The sequence below is a fragment of the Pan troglodytes genome, chromosome X, assembly GCF_028858775.2.
Source record: "Pan troglodytes isolate AG18354 chromosome X, NHGRI_mPanTro3-v2.0_pri, whole genome shotgun sequence".
NCBI lineage: Eukaryota > Metazoa > Chordata > Mammalia > Primates > Hominidae > Pan > Pan troglodytes.
The window spans coordinates 18,793,917-18,820,843 of record NC_072421.2 but is presented as its reverse complement, the minus strand read 5'-3'; the positions used below and the strand labels follow the sequence as shown (position 1 = coordinate 18,820,843).

General features: G+C 41.6%; 1 protein-coding gene across 6 annotated transcripts in view; it reads left to right on the top strand.

Annotated features, from left to right (window-relative positions):
- Nucleotides 1-4,752: 4,752 nt before the first annotated feature.
- BEND2 (BEN domain containing 2) overlaps nt 4,753-26,927 on the top strand; it is a 58,170-nt gene continuing 35,995 nt past the window's right edge. For 3 of the 6 annotated variants that reach the window (XM_016944326.3, XM_016944325.3, XM_054676421.2), the window contains exons 1-6: nt 4,753-4,955; nt 8,957-9,169; nt 11,766-11,903; nt 12,996-13,111; nt 21,754-22,168; nt 23,728-23,853. In XM_016944326.3, coding sequence (XP_016799815.1) covers nt 4,931-4,955; nt 8,957-9,169; nt 11,766-11,903; nt 12,996-13,111; nt 21,754-22,168; nt 23,728-23,853 — 1,033 coding nt within the window. In that variant the 5' untranslated portion in view covers nt 4,753-4,930. The remainder of the gene's footprint in view (nt 4,956-8,956; nt 9,170-11,765; nt 11,904-12,995; nt 13,112-21,753; nt 22,169-23,727; nt 23,854-26,927) is intronic. The other 3 variants (XM_054676423.2, XM_016944327.3, XM_054676422.2) reach the window with 1 other exon arrangement.

Genomic DNA, 26,927 nt, shown 5'->3' with positions numbered 1-26,927 from the left:
AAAAACAATAAATGTTGGCATGCACATGGTGACAGGGGAACGCTTATAAACACTGCTGGTGGGAATGTAAATTAGTACAAACTCTATGGAAAACAAAGTGGAGATTCCTTAAAGAACTAAAAGTAGAATTACCATTCGACCCAGCAAACCCATCCCACTACTGGAAAATAAGTCATTATATGAAAAAGACACATGTACATGCAGATTTATTTATTTGTTTGTTTATTTATTTAATTTGCGAGACGGAGTTTTGCTCTTGTCACCCAGGCTAGAGTGCAAAGGCGCGATCTCGACTCACCGCAGCCTCTGCCTCCTGGGTTCAAACAATTCTCCTGCCTCAGCCTCCTGAGTAGCTGGGATTACAGGTGCCCACCACCATGCCTGGCTAATTTTTTTGTTTTTTTGTATTTTTAGTAGAGATGGAGTTTCACCATGTTGGCCAGGCTGATCTTGAACTCCTGACCTCAAGTGATTCACCTGCCACACATAGATTTATTACAGCCCAATTCACAATTATGGAGATGTGGAACCAACCTAAGTGCCCATTGACTGATGAGTGGATAAAGAAAATGTATATATACACCATGGAATACTACTCAGCCATAAAAAGGAACGAAATACTGTCTTTTGCAGCAACTTGGACAGAGCTGAAGGCTATTATTGTAAGTGAAGTAACTCAGGAATGGAAAACCAAATACTGCATGTTCTCACTTATAAGTGGGAGCTAAGCTATGGGTATACAAAGGCATGCAGAGTAGTATAATGGACATTGGAGACTCAGAAAAAGGAGAGTGGGAGGACGGTGTGGAATTAAAAAAACTGCAGTGGCTCACACCTGTAATCCCAGCACTTTGGGATGCTGAAGCTGGCAGATCACCAGAGGTTAGGAGTTCAAAACCAGCCTGGCCAACATAGTGAAACCCTGTCTCTACTAAAAATACAAAAATAAGCCAAACGTGGTGGCGCGCACCTGTAGTCCCAGCTACTCAGGAGGCTGAGGCAGGAGAATCACTTGAACCTGGGAGGCAGAGGTTGCAGTGAGCCGAGACTGTGCTACTGTACTCCAGCCTGGGCGACAGAGTGAGACTCTGCAGATTGGGTACAGTGTACACTACTCGGGTGACGAATGCAGTAACATCTCAGAATTCACCACTATATATTTCATCCCTGTAACAAAAAACTACTTGTACCCCAAAAGCTATTGAAATAAAAAATTTTTTAAAGAATATCTTTGAAAATAAATAAATAAAATAAGTAATTCTTTGTAGAAATAAGTTACCATTATCTTTGCAAGAGAGAATATCTGCTTGCTTTATGCAGGCACCTGGGAGTGCTAAATTCGCAGGTGACATGAGGCTGATCTAGAGACTACGTGGTTAATTTTTGGTTACCTTTACTCTGAAGATTTGTCTCTTTGTGATCCCAGTTTGAGGTGGGAGGTGGTTTGCAAACTCTCCTCCTTTGGTGGGTCCCAGATTCCAACTTTTGTTCCTCAGTCCCACAAAACCACCCAATGTGTAGCTCAGCCTCCTTTGGCCTCTTCTGCATCAGCAAATGTCCAAGAACAAAAGCAATGCTTTCAGTTTCTCACACCTATCTAGGTTTTGGGTCTTTCTCAGATCTTAGCTCAGTAATTGTTAACTTTATGATATTCTTTAATGGTATATATATATATATATATATGCTTTTTTTTTTAAGACAGAGTCTTGCTCTGTCGCCCAGGCTGGAGTGCAGTTTCGTGGTCTCGGCTCACTGCAACCTCCATCTCCCAGGTTCAAGCGATTCCCTGCTTCAGCCTCCCGAGTAGCTGGGACTATAGGCACCTGCCACCACGCCTGGCTAATTTTTGTATTTTTAGTAGAGACCAGGTTTCACCATCTTGGCCAGGCTGGTCTTGAACTCCTGACCTTGTGATCCACCCGCCTCGGCCTCCCAAAGTGCTGGGATTACAGGCGTGAGCCACCGCGCCCGGCCTAATGCTATAATATTTAAAAAACATTGCATCCAGCTTTTTAAAAAGTTGTCTTTCAGAAGATGTTCACCAGTCCACAATTACAGGCTGTGGAACTCCACATTGCCGTGACTGTATTGGCTGTTGACAGAAATACCTGCTCTGTAGCTGCCGTGGTCCAGCTTGTACCTGGGAACAGACAGCTTTGCAGCATCTCCTCTCACTTCTCCCATCGCTGGGAAGCCTCCCTTGCCTGCGGTTCTTCCCTGCTCAGGTTAATGTAGCTTAGGCAGGACAGGAAATGGAAAACCAGTCTTAGGTGTGACAGTAGGAAAGTGTTTCTTCCCTCCCTCCCATCTCCTTCCATGGAGAACAGAGGTCAGGCAAATGAATGGAGAGGACTGACCAGAAATTAAACTGAAGGGGATTACTGAGTATCTGTTGGCTATTCAATTACAGTCCATGAACAAACTTGTGTACCTGTTGAGTACTGTGTGCTAGAAGGAAATCCCAAAAGGTGGGTGCATCCCTCCAGGTCCAATATGAAGAGAAATACCATGCAGTAATTTGAACAGGGAAAGTTTAATGTAAAGAATTATTGGTTGGGTGTGGTGTCTCATGCCTGTAATCCCAACATTTTGGGAGGCCGAGGTGGGAGGATCACTTGAGCCCAGGAGTTTGAGACCAGCCTGGGCAACATCGGGAGACCCCACCTCAACAAAAAAAGTTAAAATTAGCTGGGCATGGTGGCGCACGCCTGTAGTCCCAGCTACTCGGGAGGCTGATGTGGGAGGATCGTTTGAACCCGGGAGATCCAGGCTGCAGTGAACCATGATCGAGTCACTGTACTCCAGCCTGGATGACAGAGCCAGACCCTGTCTCAGAAAAAAAAAAAAGAAAAATATATTAAATATAAAAGAGGACTGGAGTAATGAGAGATTAGCTAATAAGAAAACTCTAAAATATTCTTTACAAATTACAGGTATAAGAAACAGGCCCTACCCTCAGGGTTGAGACACAGTGTCTAAGACTCACTGAATGGCTGCACTGGTGGACTGCTGTAAATCTGTTCTCTGGAATTTGCTGGAAACCCAACCTTGCAACTTCATGAACTTGCTGGAAATATGCCCTCTTTAAAGTACTGGAAATCTGCCCTCTCCTGCAGGAGAAAGCTACACTTTGCATCAATGTCCTCAGAGAGCACAGGTCAACCAGGAGGCAAAAAAACTCTTTCCTCCTACATTCTCCTTTTAGCACCTTCTACTGCCAAAGGCTTAAATTGTGTCACTGGCAAAGGGAAAAATATTTAAAGGGCCCACATCCATTTTCACAGAGTCGGCAAAAGTGGGTGAAGTTGGAGGTGAGAGGTAACACATTGGTAACCAGCACAGTGTATCCATTTCAGCCCTCAGTTTCTCTATGCATCCTCCTACACATATGTACACTCTGGAACGATAGCAAAACAAGTCTGTGTTTCTACCTAACAATATACACCTTTGCTTCTCACAAGTAAAGAAATTCTTACCCTTCCCCCAAATGAGGAGACACACAGTCACAAGAGTCATTGTGTAACTGACACAGTGAAGAAATGGATCCCAAATTCCAGGCACTGGGTGCTTTATATTTTATAACATTTAATTCTTAGAATCTTGTGAGGGAGGTGGTGTTCAAATATAAATAAGACATGGTGCTGTCCTCCAGGAACTTAGGAGAGAGGCATGTTGACGAGGATTTATAATGTCAGGCAAAGTAATTTAAATACTAATAGGGACGTGAAGATTACCTGCTGTGGGATCCTTCCTACCAGGGAAAGTGTCTTGATGGAGGTATTATTCGAACAGATGTAGTACCGAGAGAGGTTTTGAAAGATGTGAAGACAATAGTAAAGACATGGAATCAGTCTAGGTGCCCATCAATGGTGGACTGAATAAAGAAAATGTGGTACATATACACCATGGAATACTATGCAGCCATAACAAAGAACAAAACCATGTCCTTTGCAGCAGCATGTACACAGCTGGAGGCCTTTCTCATAAGTGAATTAACACAGAAACAGAAAACCACATACCGAATCTTCTCACTTGTAAGCAGGAGCTTAAAGATCCGGTACACAGGGACACAAAGATGGAAACAATACACTGCAGACTACTAGAGGGGGCAGGAAGGAGGGGAGGGGTTGCTAGGTATTTATTAGGGGCACATTTTCAAAGTTGGCTTGTTTTCGGATTTGTTCCCAAAGCCGGTATCGGATATGAGGAAGCAACCTGGAAAACACTCGAGGGTCTGAACGAGGAGGAAGAGAAACACGTAGGGTGTTGGGAACAGAGGCGGAAGTTGGGAGATCCTGCGAAATCGGAGTCCCTTTGGAGTGGGGGAGGCCGTCGAGGCGTGCGAGGGCCCGGCCCCCTTGCCGCGTGGTCGTTAAGAGGAAAGGCCCTGATTTGGCTGGTGGCGGATCGCGTCCCTCCCGGCTCTCCCCGAGTGCGGCAAAGGAAGGGCTGCCTTTGAGAGTCCCGCAGGAAGATTTAGAAAGTCTCTTATATTGGACTTTTTTTTTTATGATGTGCGTTTTGGGACGAGCAGAATTACACTGTTGGCTTCCAGTTCATTATCTCTATCTCTATCTCTACATCTGTATCTATATCTACATATATTCACACACACATATGTAGTACAAATATATATATACATACATATGTATATTTTTGTAAAAAGGACTCTTTAAGAAAGTAGGTCAAAAGTGGGGGAGAGGGCGAGGCCCTTTGACCCCCAGGGGTCACGCACGCATGCCAAGCGCTACTGCGCAGCCGCGGAGACGTGGTCCAGGCTCCTGCCCGTGCCTCATTGTGCCTCGGACAACGAGTGTACGCAGTTACCACACAGTTACCAAGCAGTTACCTCAGAGCCGCGGCGCAGACGTAGGCCTCAGGTCTCGGGCCTCAGGTCTCGGGCCTCAGAGCCAGACCCCGCCATCTCACGATGTCATTGGGGACCCAGGAACAGGGTAAGGTGACCTCGCCTCAACTGGCCCACTAGCTTGGGCCTCAAGTTCTGTCAAGAGTCTGGATGGCACCCACTTAGGCGGCCATTCAGGGGCGGCAGGATTGGCTAGTCATCGACCGGGGCGTGTCGGGGGGCGGCCTCTGGGTACTGGCCATCTGCCGCCGATTGCTCAGCGCGCCGGTGGGAAATTTGGTGTGGTGGACCGAGATGGCCCAGGGTTCAGGTCGTCTCAGGGGCTCAAGATGTCCCGGAGACGTGAGGTGATCCTGAGGCTCATGGCGTCTCCGTGGCTCTTGGTGGCTCAGGGTTGGGGTGACTTGGGCTTGTGCCGAGAGTGCGTCAAGAGGCTGGGCCTGGTTGCCCTCCGGCCCGCGGTTCTTTCCGGAGCCTGGAGTGGCTGGGAAACAATCTCGGCGCTCGCGACGCCGGGCTCCGGCGATACAGATCTATGCGGCCGCACTTTTTATTGAATTTATTGGTTTTCCCTGGTGGGCAGCCGCGGAACACAGCCCTGTTCAGCGTTTTGGCATAGCGGCTGGGGCACAGCCTCAAATTCCGGGTGTTCTGAGGGGGTGCTTTGGGTGGTACCCGCCGCCTCTCCCGGGGTGCCCGCGTGGGTTACATTTTGAGATTTCGAAGCTTATTAGATACTTGATGCTGACTTTCTGGGACGAGCTGATCCTTTTTCAGCTGTTCTCTTTTTGGTGAGGCGGGGTATGGGGGGGCGAGGAATGAGGAATGACTCAGACTTTCACAGAGGTTTTTTGTTGTTGTTTTTTGGTTTTGGTTTTGGTTTTGCTTGGTTTTGTTTTGTTTTGTTTTGTTTTCAGACAGGGTCTTGCTCTGGTGCCCAGGCGGGAGTGCAGTGGCGCCATGTCGGCTCACTGCAGCCTCCGCTTCCTGGGTTCAAGCGGTCCTCTCACCTCAGCCTCCTGAGGAGCGGAGACTACAGGCGTGCACCACCACGCCCGGCTAATTTTTGTATTTTTTGTTGAGACGGGATTTCGTCATGTTGCCCACACTGGTCTCGAACTCCTGGGCTCGGGCAATGCTCCCGCCTCAGTCTCCCAAAGTGCTAGGATTACTGGCGTGAACCACCCCACTGGGTGAGAGCTTTGAGTCTAAAGAATTGACAAACTCCCGAGTTGATTTCCTGTCAGACATTTTGCGGTTGAGACATAGAGTCTGAGGCTTTGATGGTAACCGCGTTTGATTTAGAGACAGACTGTGCAGCTTCGCTGTTTTATTGTAAATACGTAAATGAGGAGGAAGAGAAACACGTAGGGTGTTGGGAACAGAGGCGGAAGTTGGGAGATCCTGCGAAATCGGAGTCCCTTTGGAGTGGGGGAGGCCGTCGAGGCGTGCGAGGGCCCGGCCCCCTTGCCGCGTGGTCGTTAAGAGGAAAGGCCCTGATTTGGCTGGTGGCGGATCGCGTCCCTCCCGGCTCTCCCCGAGTGCGGCAAACTGGCTTCAGGTTGACTAAAAGCGATTTTTCCAGCAGCTTTGCTGCGCCGTGTTTTCTAAAGCGAGGCGTGGGCTGGGTGCCTTTTTGAGCCTCACTTGTCCGGCCTGTGGCAAGTGCTGGGCGATGGGAGACGGTTCTGGCGGCAAAGGAAGGGCTGCCTTTGAGAGTCCCGCAGGAAGATTTAGAAAGTGATTGTTCTTAAAACAAACGGAGCGGTCTGGCTGTTGTAATTGGCCCCGTTTTGCTGTGTGTTCCTCAAAGTGGTCCCGGCGTGAAAAGCCGTTTTCAGAACTCATTGTGAGCTGTGCCTCATCTGATGAGTTGATGGCAATTGAAAGCCTTGCGCCTTGGTAGTATAATGTTCAAACAATTTCTTGTTTTTGTTTGTTTGTTTTGTTTTGTTTTTTTGAGGCGGAGTCTCTCTCTGTCGCCCAGGCTGGAGTGCAATGGCGCAATCTCGGCTCACTGCAACCCCCACCTCCCAGGTTCAAGCGATTCTCCGGCCTCAGCCTCCCGAGTAGCTGGGACCACAGGCGCACGCCACCTCGCCCCGCTGATTTCTGTATTGGTAGAGACAGGGTTTCACTGTGTTGGCCAGGCTGGTCTCGAACTCCTGACCCCAAGTGATCCGCCCGCCTCGGCGTCCCAAAGTGCGGGGATTACGGGTGAGAGCCACCACGCCCGGCCATCTTCAAACAATTTCTAAGTGTTAAAATGTCTTTTAAAATTTAGTTGGGAAAGTTATGTGTACACCTAAAAGAACTGATTGGACTTTTACATATTTACTGAGAAACCTTAGTGGTGTTGTCAATAGCTTTACTAGCTCTAGTTTGAAAGATCTGTTGATATACAAAAGCTTGTCTTAAAAATACACTTTCAGTTGCCTTGGTTATTTTCTTCTGATGACAGAATCTAAAGTTCATTGTACAGAATCGACAGAAAAGTCTAATGATAATAAATTTGCTATTCAGTAATAGCCACCTAGATAACCATTGGTATGTTACCTTTGGCTCTCAAAGTTAGGATTATACTGTATTTTTCTGTTTTGAATCCTTTTCTCCCCTTTAACTTTATTTAACTTTATTTCACAAGCATATCTAGTATTAGTACATTTTCTTTGGGAACATGCTTCTTCTTCTTCTTGTTCTTTCTTTCTTTTTTGTTTGAGACAGGGTCTCGTTTTGTCGCCCAGGCTGGAGTGCAGTGGCAGGATCCTGGCTCACTGCAACCTCAGCCTCCCGGGTGCAAGCCATCCTATCTCAGCCTCCCAAGTAGCTGGGACTACAGGCGCATGCCACCACTCCCGGCTAATTTTTCTATTATTATTATTATTATTATTATTATTATTATTTGGTAGAGACAGGATTTCGCCATGTTGCCCAGGTTGGTCTCGAACTTCTGAGCTCAAGTGATCTGCCCCACTTGGCCTCCCAAAGTTCTGGGATTACAGGCGTTCGCTACCGCGTCCTGCCTGAGAACACACTTCTTATTGGCAATATACCATTCCAGCTCAGGGAAATACCAAAATTTATTTAAGCTTTTGTTTATTTAATACTTTGGTTTAGATAATTAGGTGGTTTCTAATGTTCTATTTTTTTTCCATGAAGACTATTAAGTAGACTTCAGAGTGACTCTTAAAAAAACCCCACTTTTTATGGGTGAGAAAACAGAGGCAAAAGAGTCAATTTATCTGGCCCAACGGTCATACCTCTGGATAATTACAGAGCCTGAATTGGAACCTTCATTCTGTGATTCCTAATTTAGTACCATTTTCAAATCATCACATGCCCCTCACACTAGCTAATTATTTTATTCTCCTGCATTAGTCTATTTGAAATAAATAGAAGAAATCCAAGTTATGATGTAGTTTAAATGTGGTCTGTGAGTGAATACTTCAAGCTTAAATGTGTTCTTTTTCAGGCCAGCTTTAAGAAATAAAGCTTATTTTGATCTTGGACATTTTGCATAATGTGTTTTCATATTCATTAAAATGGTTTACCTAGTTGATATTTCACATCTGGTATATTTGTCATTACCTATTTCACATTTTGTGAGATTCAGTTTTAATTCATTTCATAACAACATTTACTTTTGCACTTTATTTCTGCATTATCAGTCATCATAGACATTAATATTAGTTTTTAGAGAACAAATTTAGAACTTCATGGTCACCACAAGTATGTCTACTTAACACCAGTTGCATCATTTAAGTTAAAAGCATATCATTGAACACTGTGGCATGGGCCAGCTGGCCACATTTCTTAAATGAGAAGAAATTTATTGCTCTACGAAATTGGAAGTACTAGAGATAGTAGTCTATGTGTGTATATGCATACATACATATATACATACTTCAAAACTTCCTACTATTGGTTCATTAACTAACTTGTAATGATTACAGATATAAAAATATGTAATACAAATTTTCAGCTAAAATATGTTTTTTAAACAATCTATAACTTTATAAGGTAGCTTCCTCAAGAAACTGTTTATTTAATGTGATATTGAATCTAATCTTTCTCTTTGCTTATTCTTAGATTTTGTTATTATAACTGTCGACGACAGTGATGATAACGATTATTGCAGTATTGAGATGGTGGAAGTTTCTGAAACAGCAGATAATTCCACTAATGACATAGCAGATGATTCCACTTATGTCACAGCAGATAATCCCACTGAAGACACAGCCACACAACCAAATTTTCCAGGCGGCAATGATGGCCATCACCGTCCACTCCAAATGTCATATGGTAATTTTGTTAAATTTCATCCTTGGCAAAATTTTGCTCTCTGGTCCCCATTTCCAGTAAATTGCTTAAATATTCCTGTAACCTTTACAGTAATTAGTTATGACCAGAGGGCTTAGCTTCGTGGTAATACCACAATGTTTACTTCTGCTTGCATTTTCCCTTCCCTTAAGCTTTGCCATGTCTCCTTTGTTCTGTGTGAGACAGTCCCAGGAAGCATTGGGGAGAATATATTCTCTGTCTTTGAACAATTATTTATATCTGGCAACTATAATTGTAACAATTTGGTGGCAATGCAAAAGTAAAAAGCTAAAACTGAACTTCTAGGAATAACAGCTTGAGTCAAGAGTCCATGGAGCAGGTGGCATGATTATCTATGTAGAAAGTCTCAAATAATCAACAAAAATCTCCTGGAAGTCATAAGTGATTATAGCAAGGTTGCAGGAAACAGGTTAATATACAAAAGTTAATCACTTTACTACATGCCAACAGTAAACAATTGGAATTTGAAATTTACATTAGCATCCAAGACCCCATGGAAAGTGGAGTCCTGCAACCAGAACTGCTATAGCCACTGGTCCTTTGAATGGCTCTCTAGGAAATGTGAGACCATCCACATCCTCACTTGTACAGAGAGCCATGAGACGTTAACTCCTTGGAATATTTCTTCCTTAGCTGTATGACAATTTGTTCTTTGCCCTTTGCTTAGAGAATTGGATTTTCTTCTCTTTAAAACATGGAAATGTTATTGCCTATGTTGGAGACTGGCAAATTTTTTCTGTAAGGGGCCAGATAATAAATATTTTAGGCTTTGCAGGCCATAAGTTCTCTGCTTTAAGTATTTAACTCTGCCTTTATAGCGTGAAAGCAGCTGATACGTAAACAGATGGTTGTGGCTGTGTTTCAATAAAACTTTATGGTCATTGAAATTTGAATTTCCCATAATTTTTCCATTTCATTAAATATTCTCCCCCCCATCATTTACAAATGTAAAAAAAGTCCATAATATCTTAGCTTATGAGCTATACAAGAACAGGTGGCAAAGTGGATTTGGTCCACAGGTGGTGGTTTGCTGATCCCTGATCTGATACCAAAAAAGTCATTTGATACCACTTATCTGTTTTGGTTTTAAAACTATATGCAGGGCTAGCAGGATACTTCTTTAGTGTGTTATAGAACATCTGATATCATAGAGACAGAAAGTAGAATAGAGTTTACCAGGGACTGAGGTGAGGGGGAGTTATTGTGTAATGGGTACAGAGTGTATGTTGGGGATGATAGAAATATTTTGGGTATAGATAGTGAGGATAGTTATACAACTACCTGAATATATTTAATGCCACTGAATTGTATACTTACAAATGATTAAAATGATAAATGTTTGCCTTTCAATGTATACACATCATTATATCAAAATAGTGAAAAATTAGAAGCCATATAAATGTCCCACAGTGGAAAACAGATAACAGAACCTCTGGACATCCATAAAATGGAATATTATGCAGGCATTTAAAAATATTTTTAAAATTATAAATGACACACAAAATTGCTTAAAAATATATGAGTAAGATAAATAAATGTATTTAAAGGTTACAATATTTATTGCTGATGGATTGCTTTCTCTTTTTATTTAGATTCTGAATTATTTATAATGAGCTGAATTTTTTAGGTGAATTTTTCTTTCTTTCTTTCTTTTTTTTTTGAGACGGAGTCTCTCTCTGTCGCCCAGGTTGGAGTGCAGTGGTGTGATCTCGGCTCACTGCAATCTCTGCCTCCCAGGCTCAAGTGACTCTCCTGCCTCAGCTTCCTGAGTAGCTGCCACCACCACGCCTGGCTAATTTTTGTATTTTTAATAGAGAGAGGAGTTCACATTGTTGGCCAGGCTGGTCTTGAACTCCTGGCCTCAAGTGATCTGCCCGCCTCAGCCCCCCAAAGTGCTGGGATTATAGGCATGAGCCACCACGCCCAGCCATAGGTGAACTTTTTATGGAAGTCTATGACATACAAAATATGCACACATCATAAATATACAGCTTAAATAAATTTCAAAGTAATACATGCATATAACCAGCACCCATCCCAAGAAATATAAGGTTATGAGCTCCCTAGAATCCTATCCACCCCCTTTCAGTCACTACTCTTCTTTGTAAGGTAACCACTATCCTGACTTCTCCCACCATAGATTACTTTTTTCTGTTTTTGAGTTTTATACCAATTGAATCATATGCTATACTCTCTTTTATATCTGGCATTTTTTTCAGAGACAGGGTCCCACTGTGTTGCCCATGCTGTACTTGAACTCCGGGGCTCAATTGATCCTCCTGGCTCAGCTCCTGTGTAGCTGGAACTATAGGCACGTGCCACCACACCTGGCTTGTGTCTGGCTTTTTTTACTTCTTGCTATGTGCTGCAATAGTTGGTTTATTCTCACTGCTGTATAGTTCCTTTGTTTGAATACATCAGAATGTAATTACTTATAGCTTGCATTATAGTCAGAAAAAAAACAGCTTAAAAAATAAAATTTGGTTGAATTTACAGCTCAGTTTGGAGGTATCTTATTGTATCTTTTATTTTCTTCTTCTTGTTATTTTTGAGTCAGGGTCTGGCTCTGTCACCCAGGCTGGAGTGCAGTGGCATGATCACAGCTCACTGCAGCCTCAACCTCTTGGACTCAAGCAATTCTCCCACCTCAGCCTTCCCAGTAGCTGGGATGACAGGTGCACGCCACCATGCCCAGGTATTTTTTTTTATTTTTATTTTTAGTAGAGACGATATCTTGCTATGTTGCCCAGGCTGGTCTCCAACTCTTGAGCTCAAGTGATCCTCCTGCCTCAGCCTCCTAAAATGTTGAGATTACAGGTGTGAGCCACCGGGTCTAGCCTGGAGGTATTTTATAACTTGATATGTCTATATAACATTAGTCTGCATTTATCTAACTTGAGAGTTAGTTCTCCCATTTTCTTTATCCCCTTTTGATTTCTCTCTTTTGGGTCCTTGGTCATTAGGATCTCCACTATAGAATGAAAGGAAACAGGAAAGAGATGAAACTTGAATCCCTTAATTGTGCCCCTCATTACTGCCCTGGCTCAGGAAGGTTTAAGTGAAGTAGCTCTTTCATTAAAGTGTCACTCCCAGTAACTGTGATGCAGGCTTTTAAAGCAAATCTCTAGTACAAGATACAATCCAATACTGTTGCAGCCAATGTCTTCTTCTAGTTCCGTAGTTAGGTGACTCAGAGCCATAACCAGATCTTCCTAATTCTAGATTGTTTGGCTTACATTTCACATCCATTTATTTAGGATTAATATAAAATTTAATAAGGCAATCCTAACTTGAAAGCTGAAATGGACCTTAGAGATCATCTCAACTGATGTTAACCTGGCAGATGAGGAGGTGGTGTCTCTAGTGGTCTGCCCAGCTCACATAGCAGTGGGGGTCCGATCTAGAATAGATTCCTGGCTTACATTTTGGACACAATGCCATCTCCTTAGTCAAGGGCCTTTTAGGGCTCCTTTGCAAAAGCAGTTAGCCCTTGCGTTCTCTTGTTCATTTGTTTCCAGCATTTACTATGTAGGCTTTAAGTTATTAAGCAGTCACTTCACAGTTTGTAATTGTGTTTGATTTGATTCTTATTCCTAGTCATAAGTAATATAGCCCTTCAGTTTTAAAATAGTTACTCTAAATTGGTCATGGAAGAATTCTTGTTTTGTCACTCTAAAATTCAACCCAAAGTCCAATTCAATTTGAGTTAGCATTCTGAGAGCATATCTGTATTAAGGTTATTAAGAGAGTAGTGTATGAAATAACTTTTTAATGCATTGCTTTACAGTAGCCCATGGTGACCAAATAGTTTCACAGATAAACCACCCAGTACATTTAAGAAGATACAGTTACAACTCAGAGGAAGTGGATTTGCCAAAAAGAGGAAGATTCTGTACTCTAGAGGTAGATATTATGGTTTGTTTATTAAAGTGAAAATCTCTCTTTGTTCTTTTCATTCTGCTGTATTTCTTTTTTAAAAATGGAGTTGAATTTCATGCAGTAAAATGCACAAATCAGTGAGTTTTGATAAATGTGTATACTTACACCCCATGAAGATAATGAACATTTTGGCTGGGCGCAGTGGCTCATGCCTGTAATCCCAGCACTTTGGGAGGCCAAGGCGGGTAGATTACCTGAGGTCAGGAGTTTGAGACCAGCCTGGCCAACGTGGTGAAACCCCATCTCTTCTAAAAATAAAAAAAAATTAGCTTGGCGTGGTGGTGCATGCCTGCAATCCTAGCTACTCGGGAGGCTGAGGCAGGAGAATCGCTTGAACCCCGGAGGCGGAGGTTGCAGTGAGCCGAGATTGCGCCACTGCACTCCAGCCTGGGTGACAGAACAATACTCTGTCTCAAAAAAAAAAAAAAAAAAAAGACAGTAATAAACATTTTCGTCACCCTAGAAAGTGGCCTGGGACCTCTTCCCAGTAAGTCCCCATCTCCCTTAACTTTGGGGGAAATATATTTTGATTTTTTTTCCATCCTAGATGAGTTTTGCCTGTTCTAGAACTTCACATAAATAGAACTGTACAGTATGTACTGTTTTGGGTCATAGTCTTTTTTCCTGAGAAGAATGTTTTGGAGATTTGTTTCATAGTATTAATATTTCATTCCTGTTCATTGCTGAGTGGTATTCTGTCATATGAATACTCATAATTTGCTTACCCATTTTTTTTTTTTTTTCTGAGACGGAGTCTTGCTCTGTCATCCAGGCTGGAGTGCAATGGCACGATCTCGGCTCACCGCAACCTCCACCTCCCGGGTTCAAGCGATTCTCCTACCTCAGCCTCCTGAGTAGTTGGAATTACAGGCGCCCGCCACCACATTCGGCTAATTTTTGGATTTTTAGTAGAGACGGTGTTTCACCATGTTGGCCAGGATGATGTCAAACTCCTGACCTCAGGTGATCTGCCTGCCTCGGCTTCCCAAAGTCCTGGGATTACAGGCGTGAGCCACCGCATCCGGCCTGTCCATTCTTTTGATGGACATTTGGGTTGTTTGCAGTTTTGGGCTATTAGGAGTAAAGTGACTATGAACATGCTTATGGCAGTCTCTTTGTGAACCTATGTTTGCATTTAATTTGGGTAAATACCTGGGAGTGGAAGTATTAGGTAATGGGGTAGGTGAAAGTTTATGAGAAATTGCCAGTTTTTCTAAGTGGTCGTACTGTTTTACATTACCACTATATTCTCCTGTGCTTTTTGACCTCTGAAGTTGAATAAAATAGATTATTAAACTATATATAATTTGGCTTAACAGAAAATGTATTTGTTTACTTACATGAGGATGTGGATATCAGTGCCACATAAGTAGTGTAGGCAATTCTTAACTTCTATCAGCCTCAATATTTTCATTTTTGGGGATAATGCTAATTATCTGCCCAGTGTCATGATTTTGTACATAATTATCTGAAAGCACTTTGGAAAGCATGAAGCACTATACAAGGGTAAGATGGTAATATTTTGTTTACAATTATTAATATCTATTATAATTTGATATAATTTTGCCATCTAATAAGTTTGTAATGCTGGGCTAATTCAGTTAATTTTTTATCATGTATTTTGAAACAAAGAAGTAGGTAACTCCTTGGTATGTTTATATTAAAATTATTTTTATGGCCCACAATTCATCTTTAGAATAATTATACAGAAATATAATGGTTATTTACTGTCTGTTTACTTATTTATACCCTGCCTTACTCCAAAAAATATTTTAAGATGATTTACAGATTAATTTATCAAGAAAAATAGATGGTTAAGTGTTTCCTGTCTTGTCCACAGAGTGTCACTGTTGGTTTATTTGAAAATCAAAAGCCATTTAAGATTTGGTTCTTTGTTCATGGTTAGAAATACTTGCTTTTAAAGCAGTTCTGGTGCTAGAAGACTCGTTTATCTACCATGAAGTATATAAATGGTTAAGCTTGATGAAAATGGTGTCTTAAGTGTAGCTGGGTTAATGAGAACACAATTCTGCAAATATATCTTTTCCTGTAGTTGTAGGATTTGTAATGGGCAAAGGTCCTTTGATATCACAAATAGGCCTTAGGTGCTTCTTGAAAATGAAATGGAAGTTCTGAACTTTTCTTTCTTTCATATGTTCTTTTGGTTTATTAATAATTTTTCCTTAGACAATAACATGAATACTTGATTGTGAAGAAGGTGGAAGTATCATTAATGAGTGTATACCAGACTTTGAATCTTTATATAATATTAAATGCTCATTGCCAAATATATTCCAAGAAAGCAATTTGAATTCTTTTTCAGTCTTCATATATACTATAGAATTACTCTGAACTCAGGCTTAAGGAAATATCTCTCTCTCCTGAATCTGTATGCTTCTTTTCATTAGACAATGAGCTCTGAAGCATTTTGTTTCCTTCTTTTCCTTATCTAGTAGGAAATTCACAGCATTTTTGTACCCAGTTTCATTAGCTTTTCTAATTTTTAAAAGAATTATAGATTTACAGAAGAGTTGCAAAAATATTTCAGGGAATTCTCATATATATGCTTGACACAGCTTCCCTTAATGTTAACTTACATGTATAACTTAAAATTATGGTAATTGTAATAATCACAGCACAGTTATCAGAACCAGGAAATGAACATTGGTGTAGTACTATTAGCTAAACTGTGGTCCTTGTTTGAATTTTGCCATTCCTACCCAATCCCATGTCCTTTTTCTGTCCCAGGATAAAATCTAGTATCCCACATTGAATTTAGTTGTGTCTCCTTAGCCTCTTCTAGTCTGTGACAGCTCCTTATTCTTTCCTTGTCTTTCATGACTTTGACACTATTGATGACTACTGCTCAGTTATTTTATAAAATGTCTCGATCTTGGTGTGTCTGATACTTTCTCTTGAATAGATCGAGATTATGCATTTTTGGCAAGAGAGTAACACATGAGTGATGTTATCTCCTCATTGAATCGTATTGGGGGATAGGTGGTGTTGATATTTTTTTTATTGGTGATGTTAACATTGATCACTTGGTTAACATGATGTTTTCCAGATTTTTCCACAGTAAAGTTACTATTTTTCCCCATTGCCCACGATAAAGATTTTGGATGGCAGGGGATTTTGAGACTCTGCTAATATCCTGTTTCTCTTCAACTCACCAAGACAAGTTAGTATCCATGCATGGATTTTACCTGCAGCAGCCATTATTGTGGTGTGTGCCTTATGTTGATTCTCTGTTTCCCTCATTCCTTCTGGATTTATTAATTGGAGTGCATTTGCAAGGGAGAGCTGTCCTTTATCTCCTATTTATTTATTCAATTATGTATATTCATATTAATATGGACTCATGGACATTTATTGCATTGTATGAGTTATAATCCAGTATTGTAATTATTTCTTCATTGATCAAATTTTCCAGCTTTGGCTATTGGGAGCTCCTTCAGTTGATTCCCATGGCCTTTTGACTTGTCCCCGCCTTTTTTGTGTACTCACTTGTTTTCTGACATCACAAGATAGTCTAGGCTCATCTGTACTTTCCCTGTCTTAGCTCTGGAATTAAACTGTTCTCTAAGGAGCCCCGGTTCCTTTAGTTGGAGACTGGTATTTAGAAACCGAGATCTGGACACTAGGTGTGTTCATTGCTCCTCTTGTGTCATTGATCCTAGGCCTTCTCAGTGGACAGAACTAGGAAATAAATGTAGGTATCCCAATCCATGCACACACATACATCTATATTTCAGTCTCGCTATATATTAAAACTATATGTTCATACTGATATTCAGTAGCTTTTCTTAAACCTAGGTTCTTATATAATAACTTCTTTGCCTACCTCCTTTATTAATCAGCTCTTTTATTCTCATATTCTCTTTTTCTTGGCTTTATAAGACTTCTGAAATCCTCTGGAACATAGGGGAGAAACAAAAATAATTTAAAAATATAAATATTTAAACTGTTCTTTTTATAGTGCTTACTTTGGCTCCTAGTGATATTAAGACATTGACTACTTATTTTTTTTATATATATATATTGGAGATGGAATCTCACTCTATCACCCAGGCTGGAGTGCAGTGGCGCAATCTCGGCTCACTGCAACCTCCTACTCCTGGATTCAAGTGATTCTCCTGCCTCAGCCTCCCGAGTAGCTGGGACCACAGGCGCGTGCCACCATGCCCGGCTAATTTTTTGTATTTTTAGTAGAGACAAGGTTTCGCCGTGTTAGCCAGGATGATCTCAATCTTCTGACCTTGTGATCCACCCGCCCCGGCCTCCCAAAGTGCTGGGATTATATGTGTGAGCCACTGCACCTGGCCTATTTTTTGGAATGTTAATAGAACAATGAAGTTTCTTGTGATGAAAATGATAGAAACCATCTTTCTGGATTCCAACACTGTTGTAAAGTATGAAGTTCTGTCTCTCAAATGTAGTTTTCTGAAATACTGAGCCAAAAAAAATTTTAATCACATTTAATACCATTGTACTATTTTTTTTTTTTCTGAGACAGAATTTTGCTCTTATTGCCCAGGCTGGAGTGCAGTGGTGTGATCTCGGCTCACTGCAACCTCTGCCTCCCGGGCTTAAGCGATTCTCCTGCCTCAGCCTCCCGAGTAGCTGGGATTACAGGCGTGCGCCACCACACCCGGCTACTTTTTGTATTTTTAGTAGAGACAGGGTTTCGCCATGTTGGCCAGGCTGGCCTCGAACTCCTGACCTCAGGTGATCTGCCCACCTCGGCCTCCCAAAGTGCTGGGCTTACAGGCGTGAGCCACTGTGCCTGACCACCATTGTACTATTAATAGAAATTTTGCTGTGTCAAGTTCTGTATGATTATCATCTCATTGTGATACATTTTTCAAAAAATTTCTAGTTAGAACAGTATCCCAAGGTGAAAAATTTGAAGTAAAAATAATTTCTATAGCCCCTTTTTTTTCACAAAAAAGCCCATAACTGATCAAATGTAGTTAAGCCTCTTTCATCTAGATTGTTTCACATTTAATTTCTCCAAAATAATCCTTAAAGGAAATTGGCTGATTTGGATGAAATTTAGTATGTGCTTGAATGTGTATCAAGATGTCTCAATGGAAACAAAATGGCAGCCCATCAAGGTTTTGTAAAGAACCATACCTTAGGTGGTTTTGAGGGTGTGTTGTAAGAATCACCATGTTGGTAAAGATGTGATTACCGGGGATTTTCTGAGTTCTAAGCCAGAGGTAATGAAGGTCTATTAAAAAAAATGTTTCTTACCGTATATAATGTTTCTTGAATGGAATGAGCTAAAATATTTTGGAAAGTAAAATTGTTTGGGCGTTTATCATGATCATGGGGGAGAACAGAAGCGGAGTGCTTCCAAGGGACACATGCAGTCTTGGGGGGAAGTGGGTGCAGAGGCGAGCTGGGAAGGGAGGGAGCACGTTCTCCCTAGCCTACCTCCCCCTGCACTGCTAGGCCAGGGTCCCCCTCAGCAAGCCTGCACACTGGGGTGGGAGGCAGCATCTGTGGGGGGAGGTGCCTAGGGCCATGGTCAGCCTGAAATGGCCCCAATGGCTCCTCTCCATTGCTCCTAAGGGGCTGGCTTTTTCCTTCCCTGCCCGTTCTAGATCACAGGGGTGGCGCTGCAGCTTGCCTTGTTCTTTCATACCAGTTCCCTCTTGAGTCCACCTCCGTCCTGCTTAGCTGGGAGCAGAGGAGGATGCCCTCAGTTGGCAGTCCCCGGCCTACCTCAGCCCTCTAGTCCTGCCTCTTCACTCCTGGAGACAGTGGAGCGCCTAGGGCACTCCTCTCCTCCGACTCCTCATATCTGTCCCCACAGCCAACCAACTGCCCCCATCCCCGCCCTTCTTCTGACCCCTTCCCGACTATTCTAGTGGCCTGGGCTGACATCCTTGCTGCTTTCTGCATCTAGTCCCCTCCCCGAACTCAGAGCTGCCCCCAATCGGGCGTCCCTCTCTCTCTCCTCTGGCTCTAGCTCCTGACCCTCCTTCCCCTCTACGTGTTCTCCCACAGCTTGGAGAAGCCACTTCTCTTGCCTCCCATCCCTCCTTTGCTGTCATCCTCACTCTCTCCTTCCCATGACAGCCTCGCTCCTGGAATGTCATTGATACTCGCTGTCTCCACATCTGGCTTCCTGTTTTTCTCTGGGTATTTTTGAACCTGCTGTTTCTTCTATCCTGTAAACCCTTCCATGCATCCTCACCTGGTGAGCTCCTTCTCATGTTTTAATTCTCACCTCAGACCTCACCTCCTCTGAAAAGCTCTCCATGACTGCCAGCCTGGGTTAGGCCCACTCTTCTGTGCATGCTTAGCCTCCTGTTCCTGCCTGTGTCATGGCGCTGGTAATAACAATAGTAACATGAAGAGACCTCTGAGCACTGTTGGACTGGGCATAGTGTAGTGTTGTTACCGTTAGTATTAACCTAATACTATGGCAAGGTTCTTGTCCTCAAGAGAACCCTGAGAGAGATTTTCATCCCGATTCCCTACATGAGGACATTGAAGCACAGAGAGGTTAAGTAACTTGCTCAGGGTCACACAGCCAATAAGTGGCTGGACTCTAGTATTTGACCCCAACCATGTTCCCCTAGAGCCTGCACTGTTTACCTCAGTGCCATAGCCCAGTGGTTCTCACTGGGAGCATCAGAATCACCTGGAGGGCTTGTGAAAACATAGACCACTGCTCCTACTCTCAGAGTTTCCGACTCCAGAGGTCTGGGGTACAGCCTGAAATTTGGCATTTCTAATTTCTTGAAGGTGTTGTTGATACTGCCAGTCTGTGGACCACTTTGCAAACCACTGTTCCAGGCTGCTAATCACTTTGTCTATTGGAATCCTCTCTTTACTTGTTTCTCTCCCAGCTGAGATGGCAGTTCCTCTAGGACAGGAGCTTTTTTTTTTTTTTTTTTTTTTTGAGACAGGGTCTCATTCCATTGCCCAGGCTGGAGTGCAGTGGCACAATCATGGCTCACTGTAGCCTCAACTTCTCAGGCTCAGGTGATTCTCCCACCTCAGGCTCCCAAGTATCTGGGACTACAGGTGCATGCCACCATGCCTGGCTACATTTTTGTATTTTTTTTTTCTAGAGACGGAGTTTTTGTTGTTGTTGTTGTTTTTTGTCAGAGATGGAGTTCTGCTGTATTGCTCAGGCTGGTCTCGAACTTCTGAGCTCAGGTGATCTGCCTGCCTCGGCCTCCCAAAGTGCTGGGATTACAGGCGTGAGCCACCGTGCCTGGCTAGGAGCTTTCTTTCAGTCCATGTTCCCAACACATAGCAAAGTAGTTCTGCCAGGTGGAAGGCCGTCAATAAAGGTTTAGTTGAATGAATGAATGAGGAAATGTTTCTGGCCCTTTGTTTAAGCGTATTTTTTTTTTTGCCCAAAGTTTCTGTGTATTTCAAGAAGAATTCTCAGATTTTTATCAGTCATATATGCTTGATTGGCACGTAGGGGATGTGTACTCAATGGTTTTGTAAGATTAGTTGTTGACTGCATGATTTTAAAATGTTTGAGCCAAAAGTCACATCTGTTATATTTGGCTCAATGTTCTTTCTGGAGTGGAACACTCACTGTCTGTATATAATATAGACTTCATATTTGTACATATATGAACATATATGTTACATATGAACATTATAAAGTGAGTCTTTGGCCTTTTAGCAGATTTGAGGATTTCTTCCCTAAAATAGCACCTTCCTTGATGTGCAGCGTCTTCATCATCAATGTGCTGGTGTAGAGGCATTGTGGCACTTTCATTTGCTGGCATTAGAGCATCCTCAGTGCCTGCACGGGGTAGAGCAGCAGAGGGGATGTTGGGGCTCCTGAGCTCAGCCTCTTGGCTCTGTGTCACCTACAGCCAGGCCTCGAATAGGAGCAAGACATTTCTGATGGCTTGAGAACTTTTGTTGTGTCTAGCAGTTAACATTTGACTTAATGGCATTTTCACATATGTTATTTTTCTTTTGAAATATGAGCTACTATTTTTTAAATATAATAGAATTTAGAAGATCTTATTGAAAATACCACTATGCAGGTTGACCATCTTTGTGGAGCTGTTTCAGAAGTGCAGTGTTCTTGGGAGCAGCCACCTTTGATGAAATGTGTGTTACAAAAACATTTTTACAACTTTGATAAACCTCTAGCTCCTAAAGACACAAATCAGTTAGAATTGATAGAGAACTAGTAACTCTGAGATTAGCAAGGCTTTTCTCTACTTACTTTAATAGCAGATGGGGGACTACAATTCCCTTGGAAGAATGCTGAAGTTTAGGTCTGACAGATTACAACACTGAGTATTTTTATGTTAGTAGTTATCATGTATAAAATGTAGGGTTGAAGAAGAATAAAAATCATATAATCAAAGTACAGCATTTATCCTTAACAATGGAAAATGATGTTGCAAGGAAAATACATAGGAATGCTTATTTTTTTAAATAAACTTTTTAAGCCTCATTTTAAGTTACAGTTGACTTATACTGGGTTGGTGTCATTTTAGAGGTCGTCTGGATTTACACAAAAAAGTTTTGATTGTATGTCTCATGGAGAAATTGAAGTCTAGGAACCGAAGAAAATAACTTTACTCATTCTGTTCTCTTACCCTGGATAGGTACAGTCTAGCATATCACCACCAGCGGAAAGGCAGGAAACCCATGCCTGGGCCAGCCCTGCTGTAACATCTCTTGAGTCAGCAGCATGTCATGAACTGCAGGAAGCAGACCTCAGTGAGAGTTTATCATATCCCAGAATTGTCTCCTCAAGTTCATTACAGCAGTATGTCGCACAAGGTGGCTCATTTCCTTGTTTCGGTATGCCATGGAACTTTATCAGTGGAGGTGCTGAAAGTACCAATGCTGTCATCTCATTTGCCAACGCTACTACAGCAGTACCTATGGCAGGTCTGTCACAAAGAGAATCCAGTCTGGCAAATAACCCTGGTGTGGTGAATTACTCTGCTCTACCAGAAAATGAAAATGTGGTCCCAGGTAGAGCCTTGTCATCTTTCTGCTTCCATCCCAATTTGGGTGAGTTTGAAATGACACACATTACAGATAGCATTCTTCAATCTAGATTTTAAAACACCCTTCATGCAAATTAGTGTTAGTTATTTTTTAAATTAAAAGTTTTATCTTGAAGCCATTATAGATTCATATGTAGTTGTAAGAAATAATACAGAGAGATACCCTTTCCCCAATTTTCCCCAGTGGTAACATCTCATAAGACTGTAGTTTGTATTCATTTGTGTGTCTGACTTTCGGCTTTTTTTTAAAAACAATTTTATCAGATGAGAAAGTTTGTATGTTCCTATCATAGTCAAGATACAGAACGGTTCTATCACCAGAAAGTTTGCTTGTCTTGCCTTTCTATAACCAAACCCATCCTCCTTTTCCTTCCCCCACTTACCTATTCCTAACCTTTGGCAAGTGTGATCTCTTCTCCATCTCTATAATTTTGTCACTTCAATATTGTTATATAATTGGATGCATATAGTATGTAACCTTTTGGTACTGGCTTTTTTTTACTCAACATAATCCCCTGGAGACTCAACCAAGTTGTGTGTTTCAGTAGTTCCTTTATTGCCAAGTACTATTCCATGGTATAGGTGTGCCATGGTTTAACCATTCATCTATTGAAGGAAATTATTTTTCCAGTTTTTGACTATTAGTAGTAAGGCTGCTATGAAAATTCATATACAAGTTTTTGTGTAAATGGAAGTTTTCATTTCTCTGACATGATTACCCAAGAGTGCAACTGCTGGTTATATATTAATTGCATGTTTAGGTTTTTTTAAAAAAACAAATCTTTATTGAGATATTAATGTCTTGGTCTGTTTGTGTTACTATAACAAAATACCATAGACTGGGTGATTGAAAAAGAACAGAAATGTAGTTTCTCACAGCTCCAGAGGCTGGGAAGTTCAAAAGCAAGGTGCCAGCCGGTTTGTGTGGTGAGGGCTGCATCCTCTGCAAGAGAGGAGCACTGTGTCCTCACGTGGCAGAAGGTAGAAGGACAAGATTTCAAAATGCCGTGTGAAGCCTCTTTTATAAGGGCCTCCATCCCATTCATGAGGGAGGAGCCCTCATAGCTTAATCATCTTAAAGGTCCCATTTCTTAATACGATCACATTGGCAACACCTGAATTTTGGAAAGGATACCTTCAAACCATAGTAATTGATAAGTAAAAAACTGCACATATTTATTATACCCAATGTAATGAGTTTGGACATATGCATGTTTAGTTTTATGAGAAACTGCCTAACTATTTTCCAGGGGCGCTGTACCATCTGACATTCTTGCCAGCTATATATGGGTGATCTACTTTCTCTAAATGCATATTTCTGCTCTTTCTTTTGTTCTTTCTTCCTGATGCTCCGAGATTCCTTCTTTCATCATCTTCTTTTTTTGATTGAGGAGTTTTCTTTAACCTTTCTTTAAGGGTAAGTCTGCTGGGGACAAATTCTTTTTGTTTTCCTTTGTGTGTGAATGTCTGTTTCTCTTTCTTTCTTGAAGGATAATTTTGCTTTGTGTAGAATTTGTGGGTGAAGTTCTTGTATTACAGCTCTTGAAAACTTTTTATTTATAGAAATGCCAGAAAGACCAGCAAACAGCAGTAAAAACAGCACTGAGACAGCGAATTACTCAACTTTAATGGGAAATTACAATGGCCAAAATACTGCCTCTTTATCTGTCTTCATCCCTCCCTATTTCGGTGAGTTTGAAATGATACATAATGCTGGGCGTGGTGGCTCACACTTGTAATCCCAGCACTTTGGGAGGGTGAGGCGGGTGCATCACCTGACATCAGAAGTTTGAGACCAGCCTGACCAACATGGTGAAAACCCGTCTCTACTAAAAATACAAAAAATTAGCCGGGTGTGGTGGTGGGCACCTGTAATCCCAGCTACTCCGGAGGCCGAGGCAGGAGAATCACTTGAACCCGGAGGCAGAGGTTGCAGTGAGCTGGGATCATGCCACTTAACTCCAGCCTGGGCAACAAGAGCGAAACTCCATCTCAAAATAAATAAATACATAAATACATAAAAAAGAAATGATACATATTGCAAATAGCATTATTTAACCTTGATTCACCAGTTTTTTTTGTTTTTTTTTTGTTTTTTTTTGAGATGGAGTTTTGCTCTTGTTGCCCAGGCTGGAGTACAATGGTGCGATCTTGGCTCACTGCAACCTCCGCCTCCTGGGTTCAAGTGATTCTCCTACCTCAGCCTCCCAAGTAGCTGGGATTATAGGCATGCACCACCACGCCTGGCTAATTTTTTTGTATTTTTAGTAGAGACGAGGTTTCTCCATGTTGGTCAGGCTGGTCTCCAACTCTCAACCTCAGGTGATCTGTCCGCCTCTGCCTCCCAAAGTGCTGGGATTATAGGCGTGAGCCACCGCGCCCAGCCTGATTCACCAGTGTTTTTAATGTCAGCTAGTGTGACTCTTTTCAAACTAAACTTTTCGGTTTGAGATAATTTTAGATTCACACACAGTTGTAAGAAATAATGCAGAGAACTGTTTATGCTTTAGCCATTTCCCCCAAAGGATGACATCTTTAAAACTATAGTAAAATATCACATCCAAGGTAGTGGCATTGATACACTCCACAGATCTTACTGAGATGTTCCCAGGTTTACTTGTAATTAATTTGTGTGTGTGTATTTAGTTCTTTGCAGTTTTATCACAAGTAGTTTTAATGTCTACCTCCAGTGAAGACATAGAACGTTTCTATCACTGCAATGATGCCTCATCTTGCCCTTTGATAATCACATTCACTTTCCTCATGTCATCCTTTCCTTCCAACCTGCCCCATCCCTAACACCTGGTAACTACTGATCTGTTCTCTGTTTATAATTTTGTCACTTCAAGAATGTTATATTAAGGGAATGTTACAGTATGTAATTTTGGGGTATTGGTGTTTTTCACTCAGTATAGTTATCTGAAAACTCACCCAGCTTGTTGCATGTATCAAGAGTTCCCTCCTTTCTTTTCTTTTCTTTTTTTTTTTTTTTTGAGACAGAGTCTTACTCTGTTGCCCAGGCTGGAATGCAGTGGCGCGATCTTGGCTTACTGCAACTTCTGCCTCCCGGGTTCAAGCAATTCTCATGCCTCAGCCTCCTGAATAGCTAGGATTACAAGTGTGTGCCACCACGCCCAGCTAATTTTTGTATTTTTGGTAGAGACAGGGTTTCACCATGTTGGCCAGGCTGGTCTCAAACTCCTGACCTCAGGTGGCCCGCCTGCCACGGCCTCCCAAAGTGCTGAGACTACAGGCATGAGCCACCACACCCAGCCTACCCTCCTTTTTATTTTTGATTTATATTTCATAGTATGGCTATGCCACAGTTTGTTTAGCCATTCACCCATTGAAAAGGCATCAAATTGTTTTTTTTCCAGTTTTTGGATATTAGGAGTGAAGCCACTATGAACAGTCATGAACAGGTTTTTCTGTAAATATAAGTTTTCATTTCTCTGTCATGAATGCCAAGAGTGTAATTGCTGAGCCTTATGGTACTAGCATGTTTAGTTTTATAAGAAACTGCCAAATAGTTTTCCAGAGAGTCTGTATTATCTTCCATTTCCACCAGCAATGCATGAGTGATCCAGTTTCTCCACATTCATATTTCTGTTATTTCTATTGTTCTTCCTTCTGGATGCTCTATATTTTCTTTTTTCATCAATTCCTTTCTGTTTAAATACTTTTCTTCAGCCTTTCTTTCAGGTTTCTTTAGTGTTCCTGCATGTGAAAATGTCTTTATTTTCCTTATGTTCTTCAAGGATAGTTTTGCTGGGCATAGAATTTGTGGCTGAGAGTTTATTTTCCATCAATATCCTGAATGCAAGTCAGTGGTAGCTCTTTAAAAACAAAACAAAACTAGGCTTTTTATTTTGCGATAATTTTGAATTCACATGTAATTGTAAGAAATTGTACAGAGATCCCGTTTATACTTTACCCATTTTCCTCAATGATAACATCTTAAAGAACTATATCCTGCATCCAGGATATTGGCATTGATTAAATCCACATCTCTGTGTGTGTATTTAGTTCTATGAAATTTAATCATGAGTCAGTTTACATGTCCACTATTAGTTACAATATAGAACATTTCCATCATCACTACAAAGATCCTTCATATTGTTCTTTTAAAACCATAGCCACCTCCCCCAATCTCCCTTGCCTCTCATCTTGCCCTGTCTTAACTACTGATAGTCAGCAATCTCACTTTGTTTGCCAGAATTTCATTATTTGAGTATTGTTACTTAAATGCAACTAAATGCCGTGTAACATTTTTATTTATTTATTTATTTATTTATTTATTTATTTATTATTATTATACTTTAAGTTTTAGGGTACATGTGCACAATGTGCAGGTTAGTTACATATGTATACATGTGCCATGCTGGTGTGCTGCACCCATTAACTCGTCATTTAGCATTAGGTATATCTCCTAATGCTATCCCTCCCCCCTCCCCCCACCCCACAACAGTCCCCAGAGTGTGATGTTCCCCTTCCTGTGTCCATGTGTTCTCATTGTTCAATTCCCATCTATGAGTGAGAACATGCGGTGTTTGGTTTTTTGTCCTTGTGATAGTTTACTGAGAATGATGATTTCCAATTTCATCCACGTCCCTACAAAGGACATGAACTCATCATTTTTTATGGCTGCATAGTATTCCATGGTGTATATGTGCCACATTTTCTTAATCCAGTCTATCATTGTTGGACATTTGGGTTGGTTCCAAGTCTTTGCTATTGTGAATAGTGCTGCGATAAACATAAGT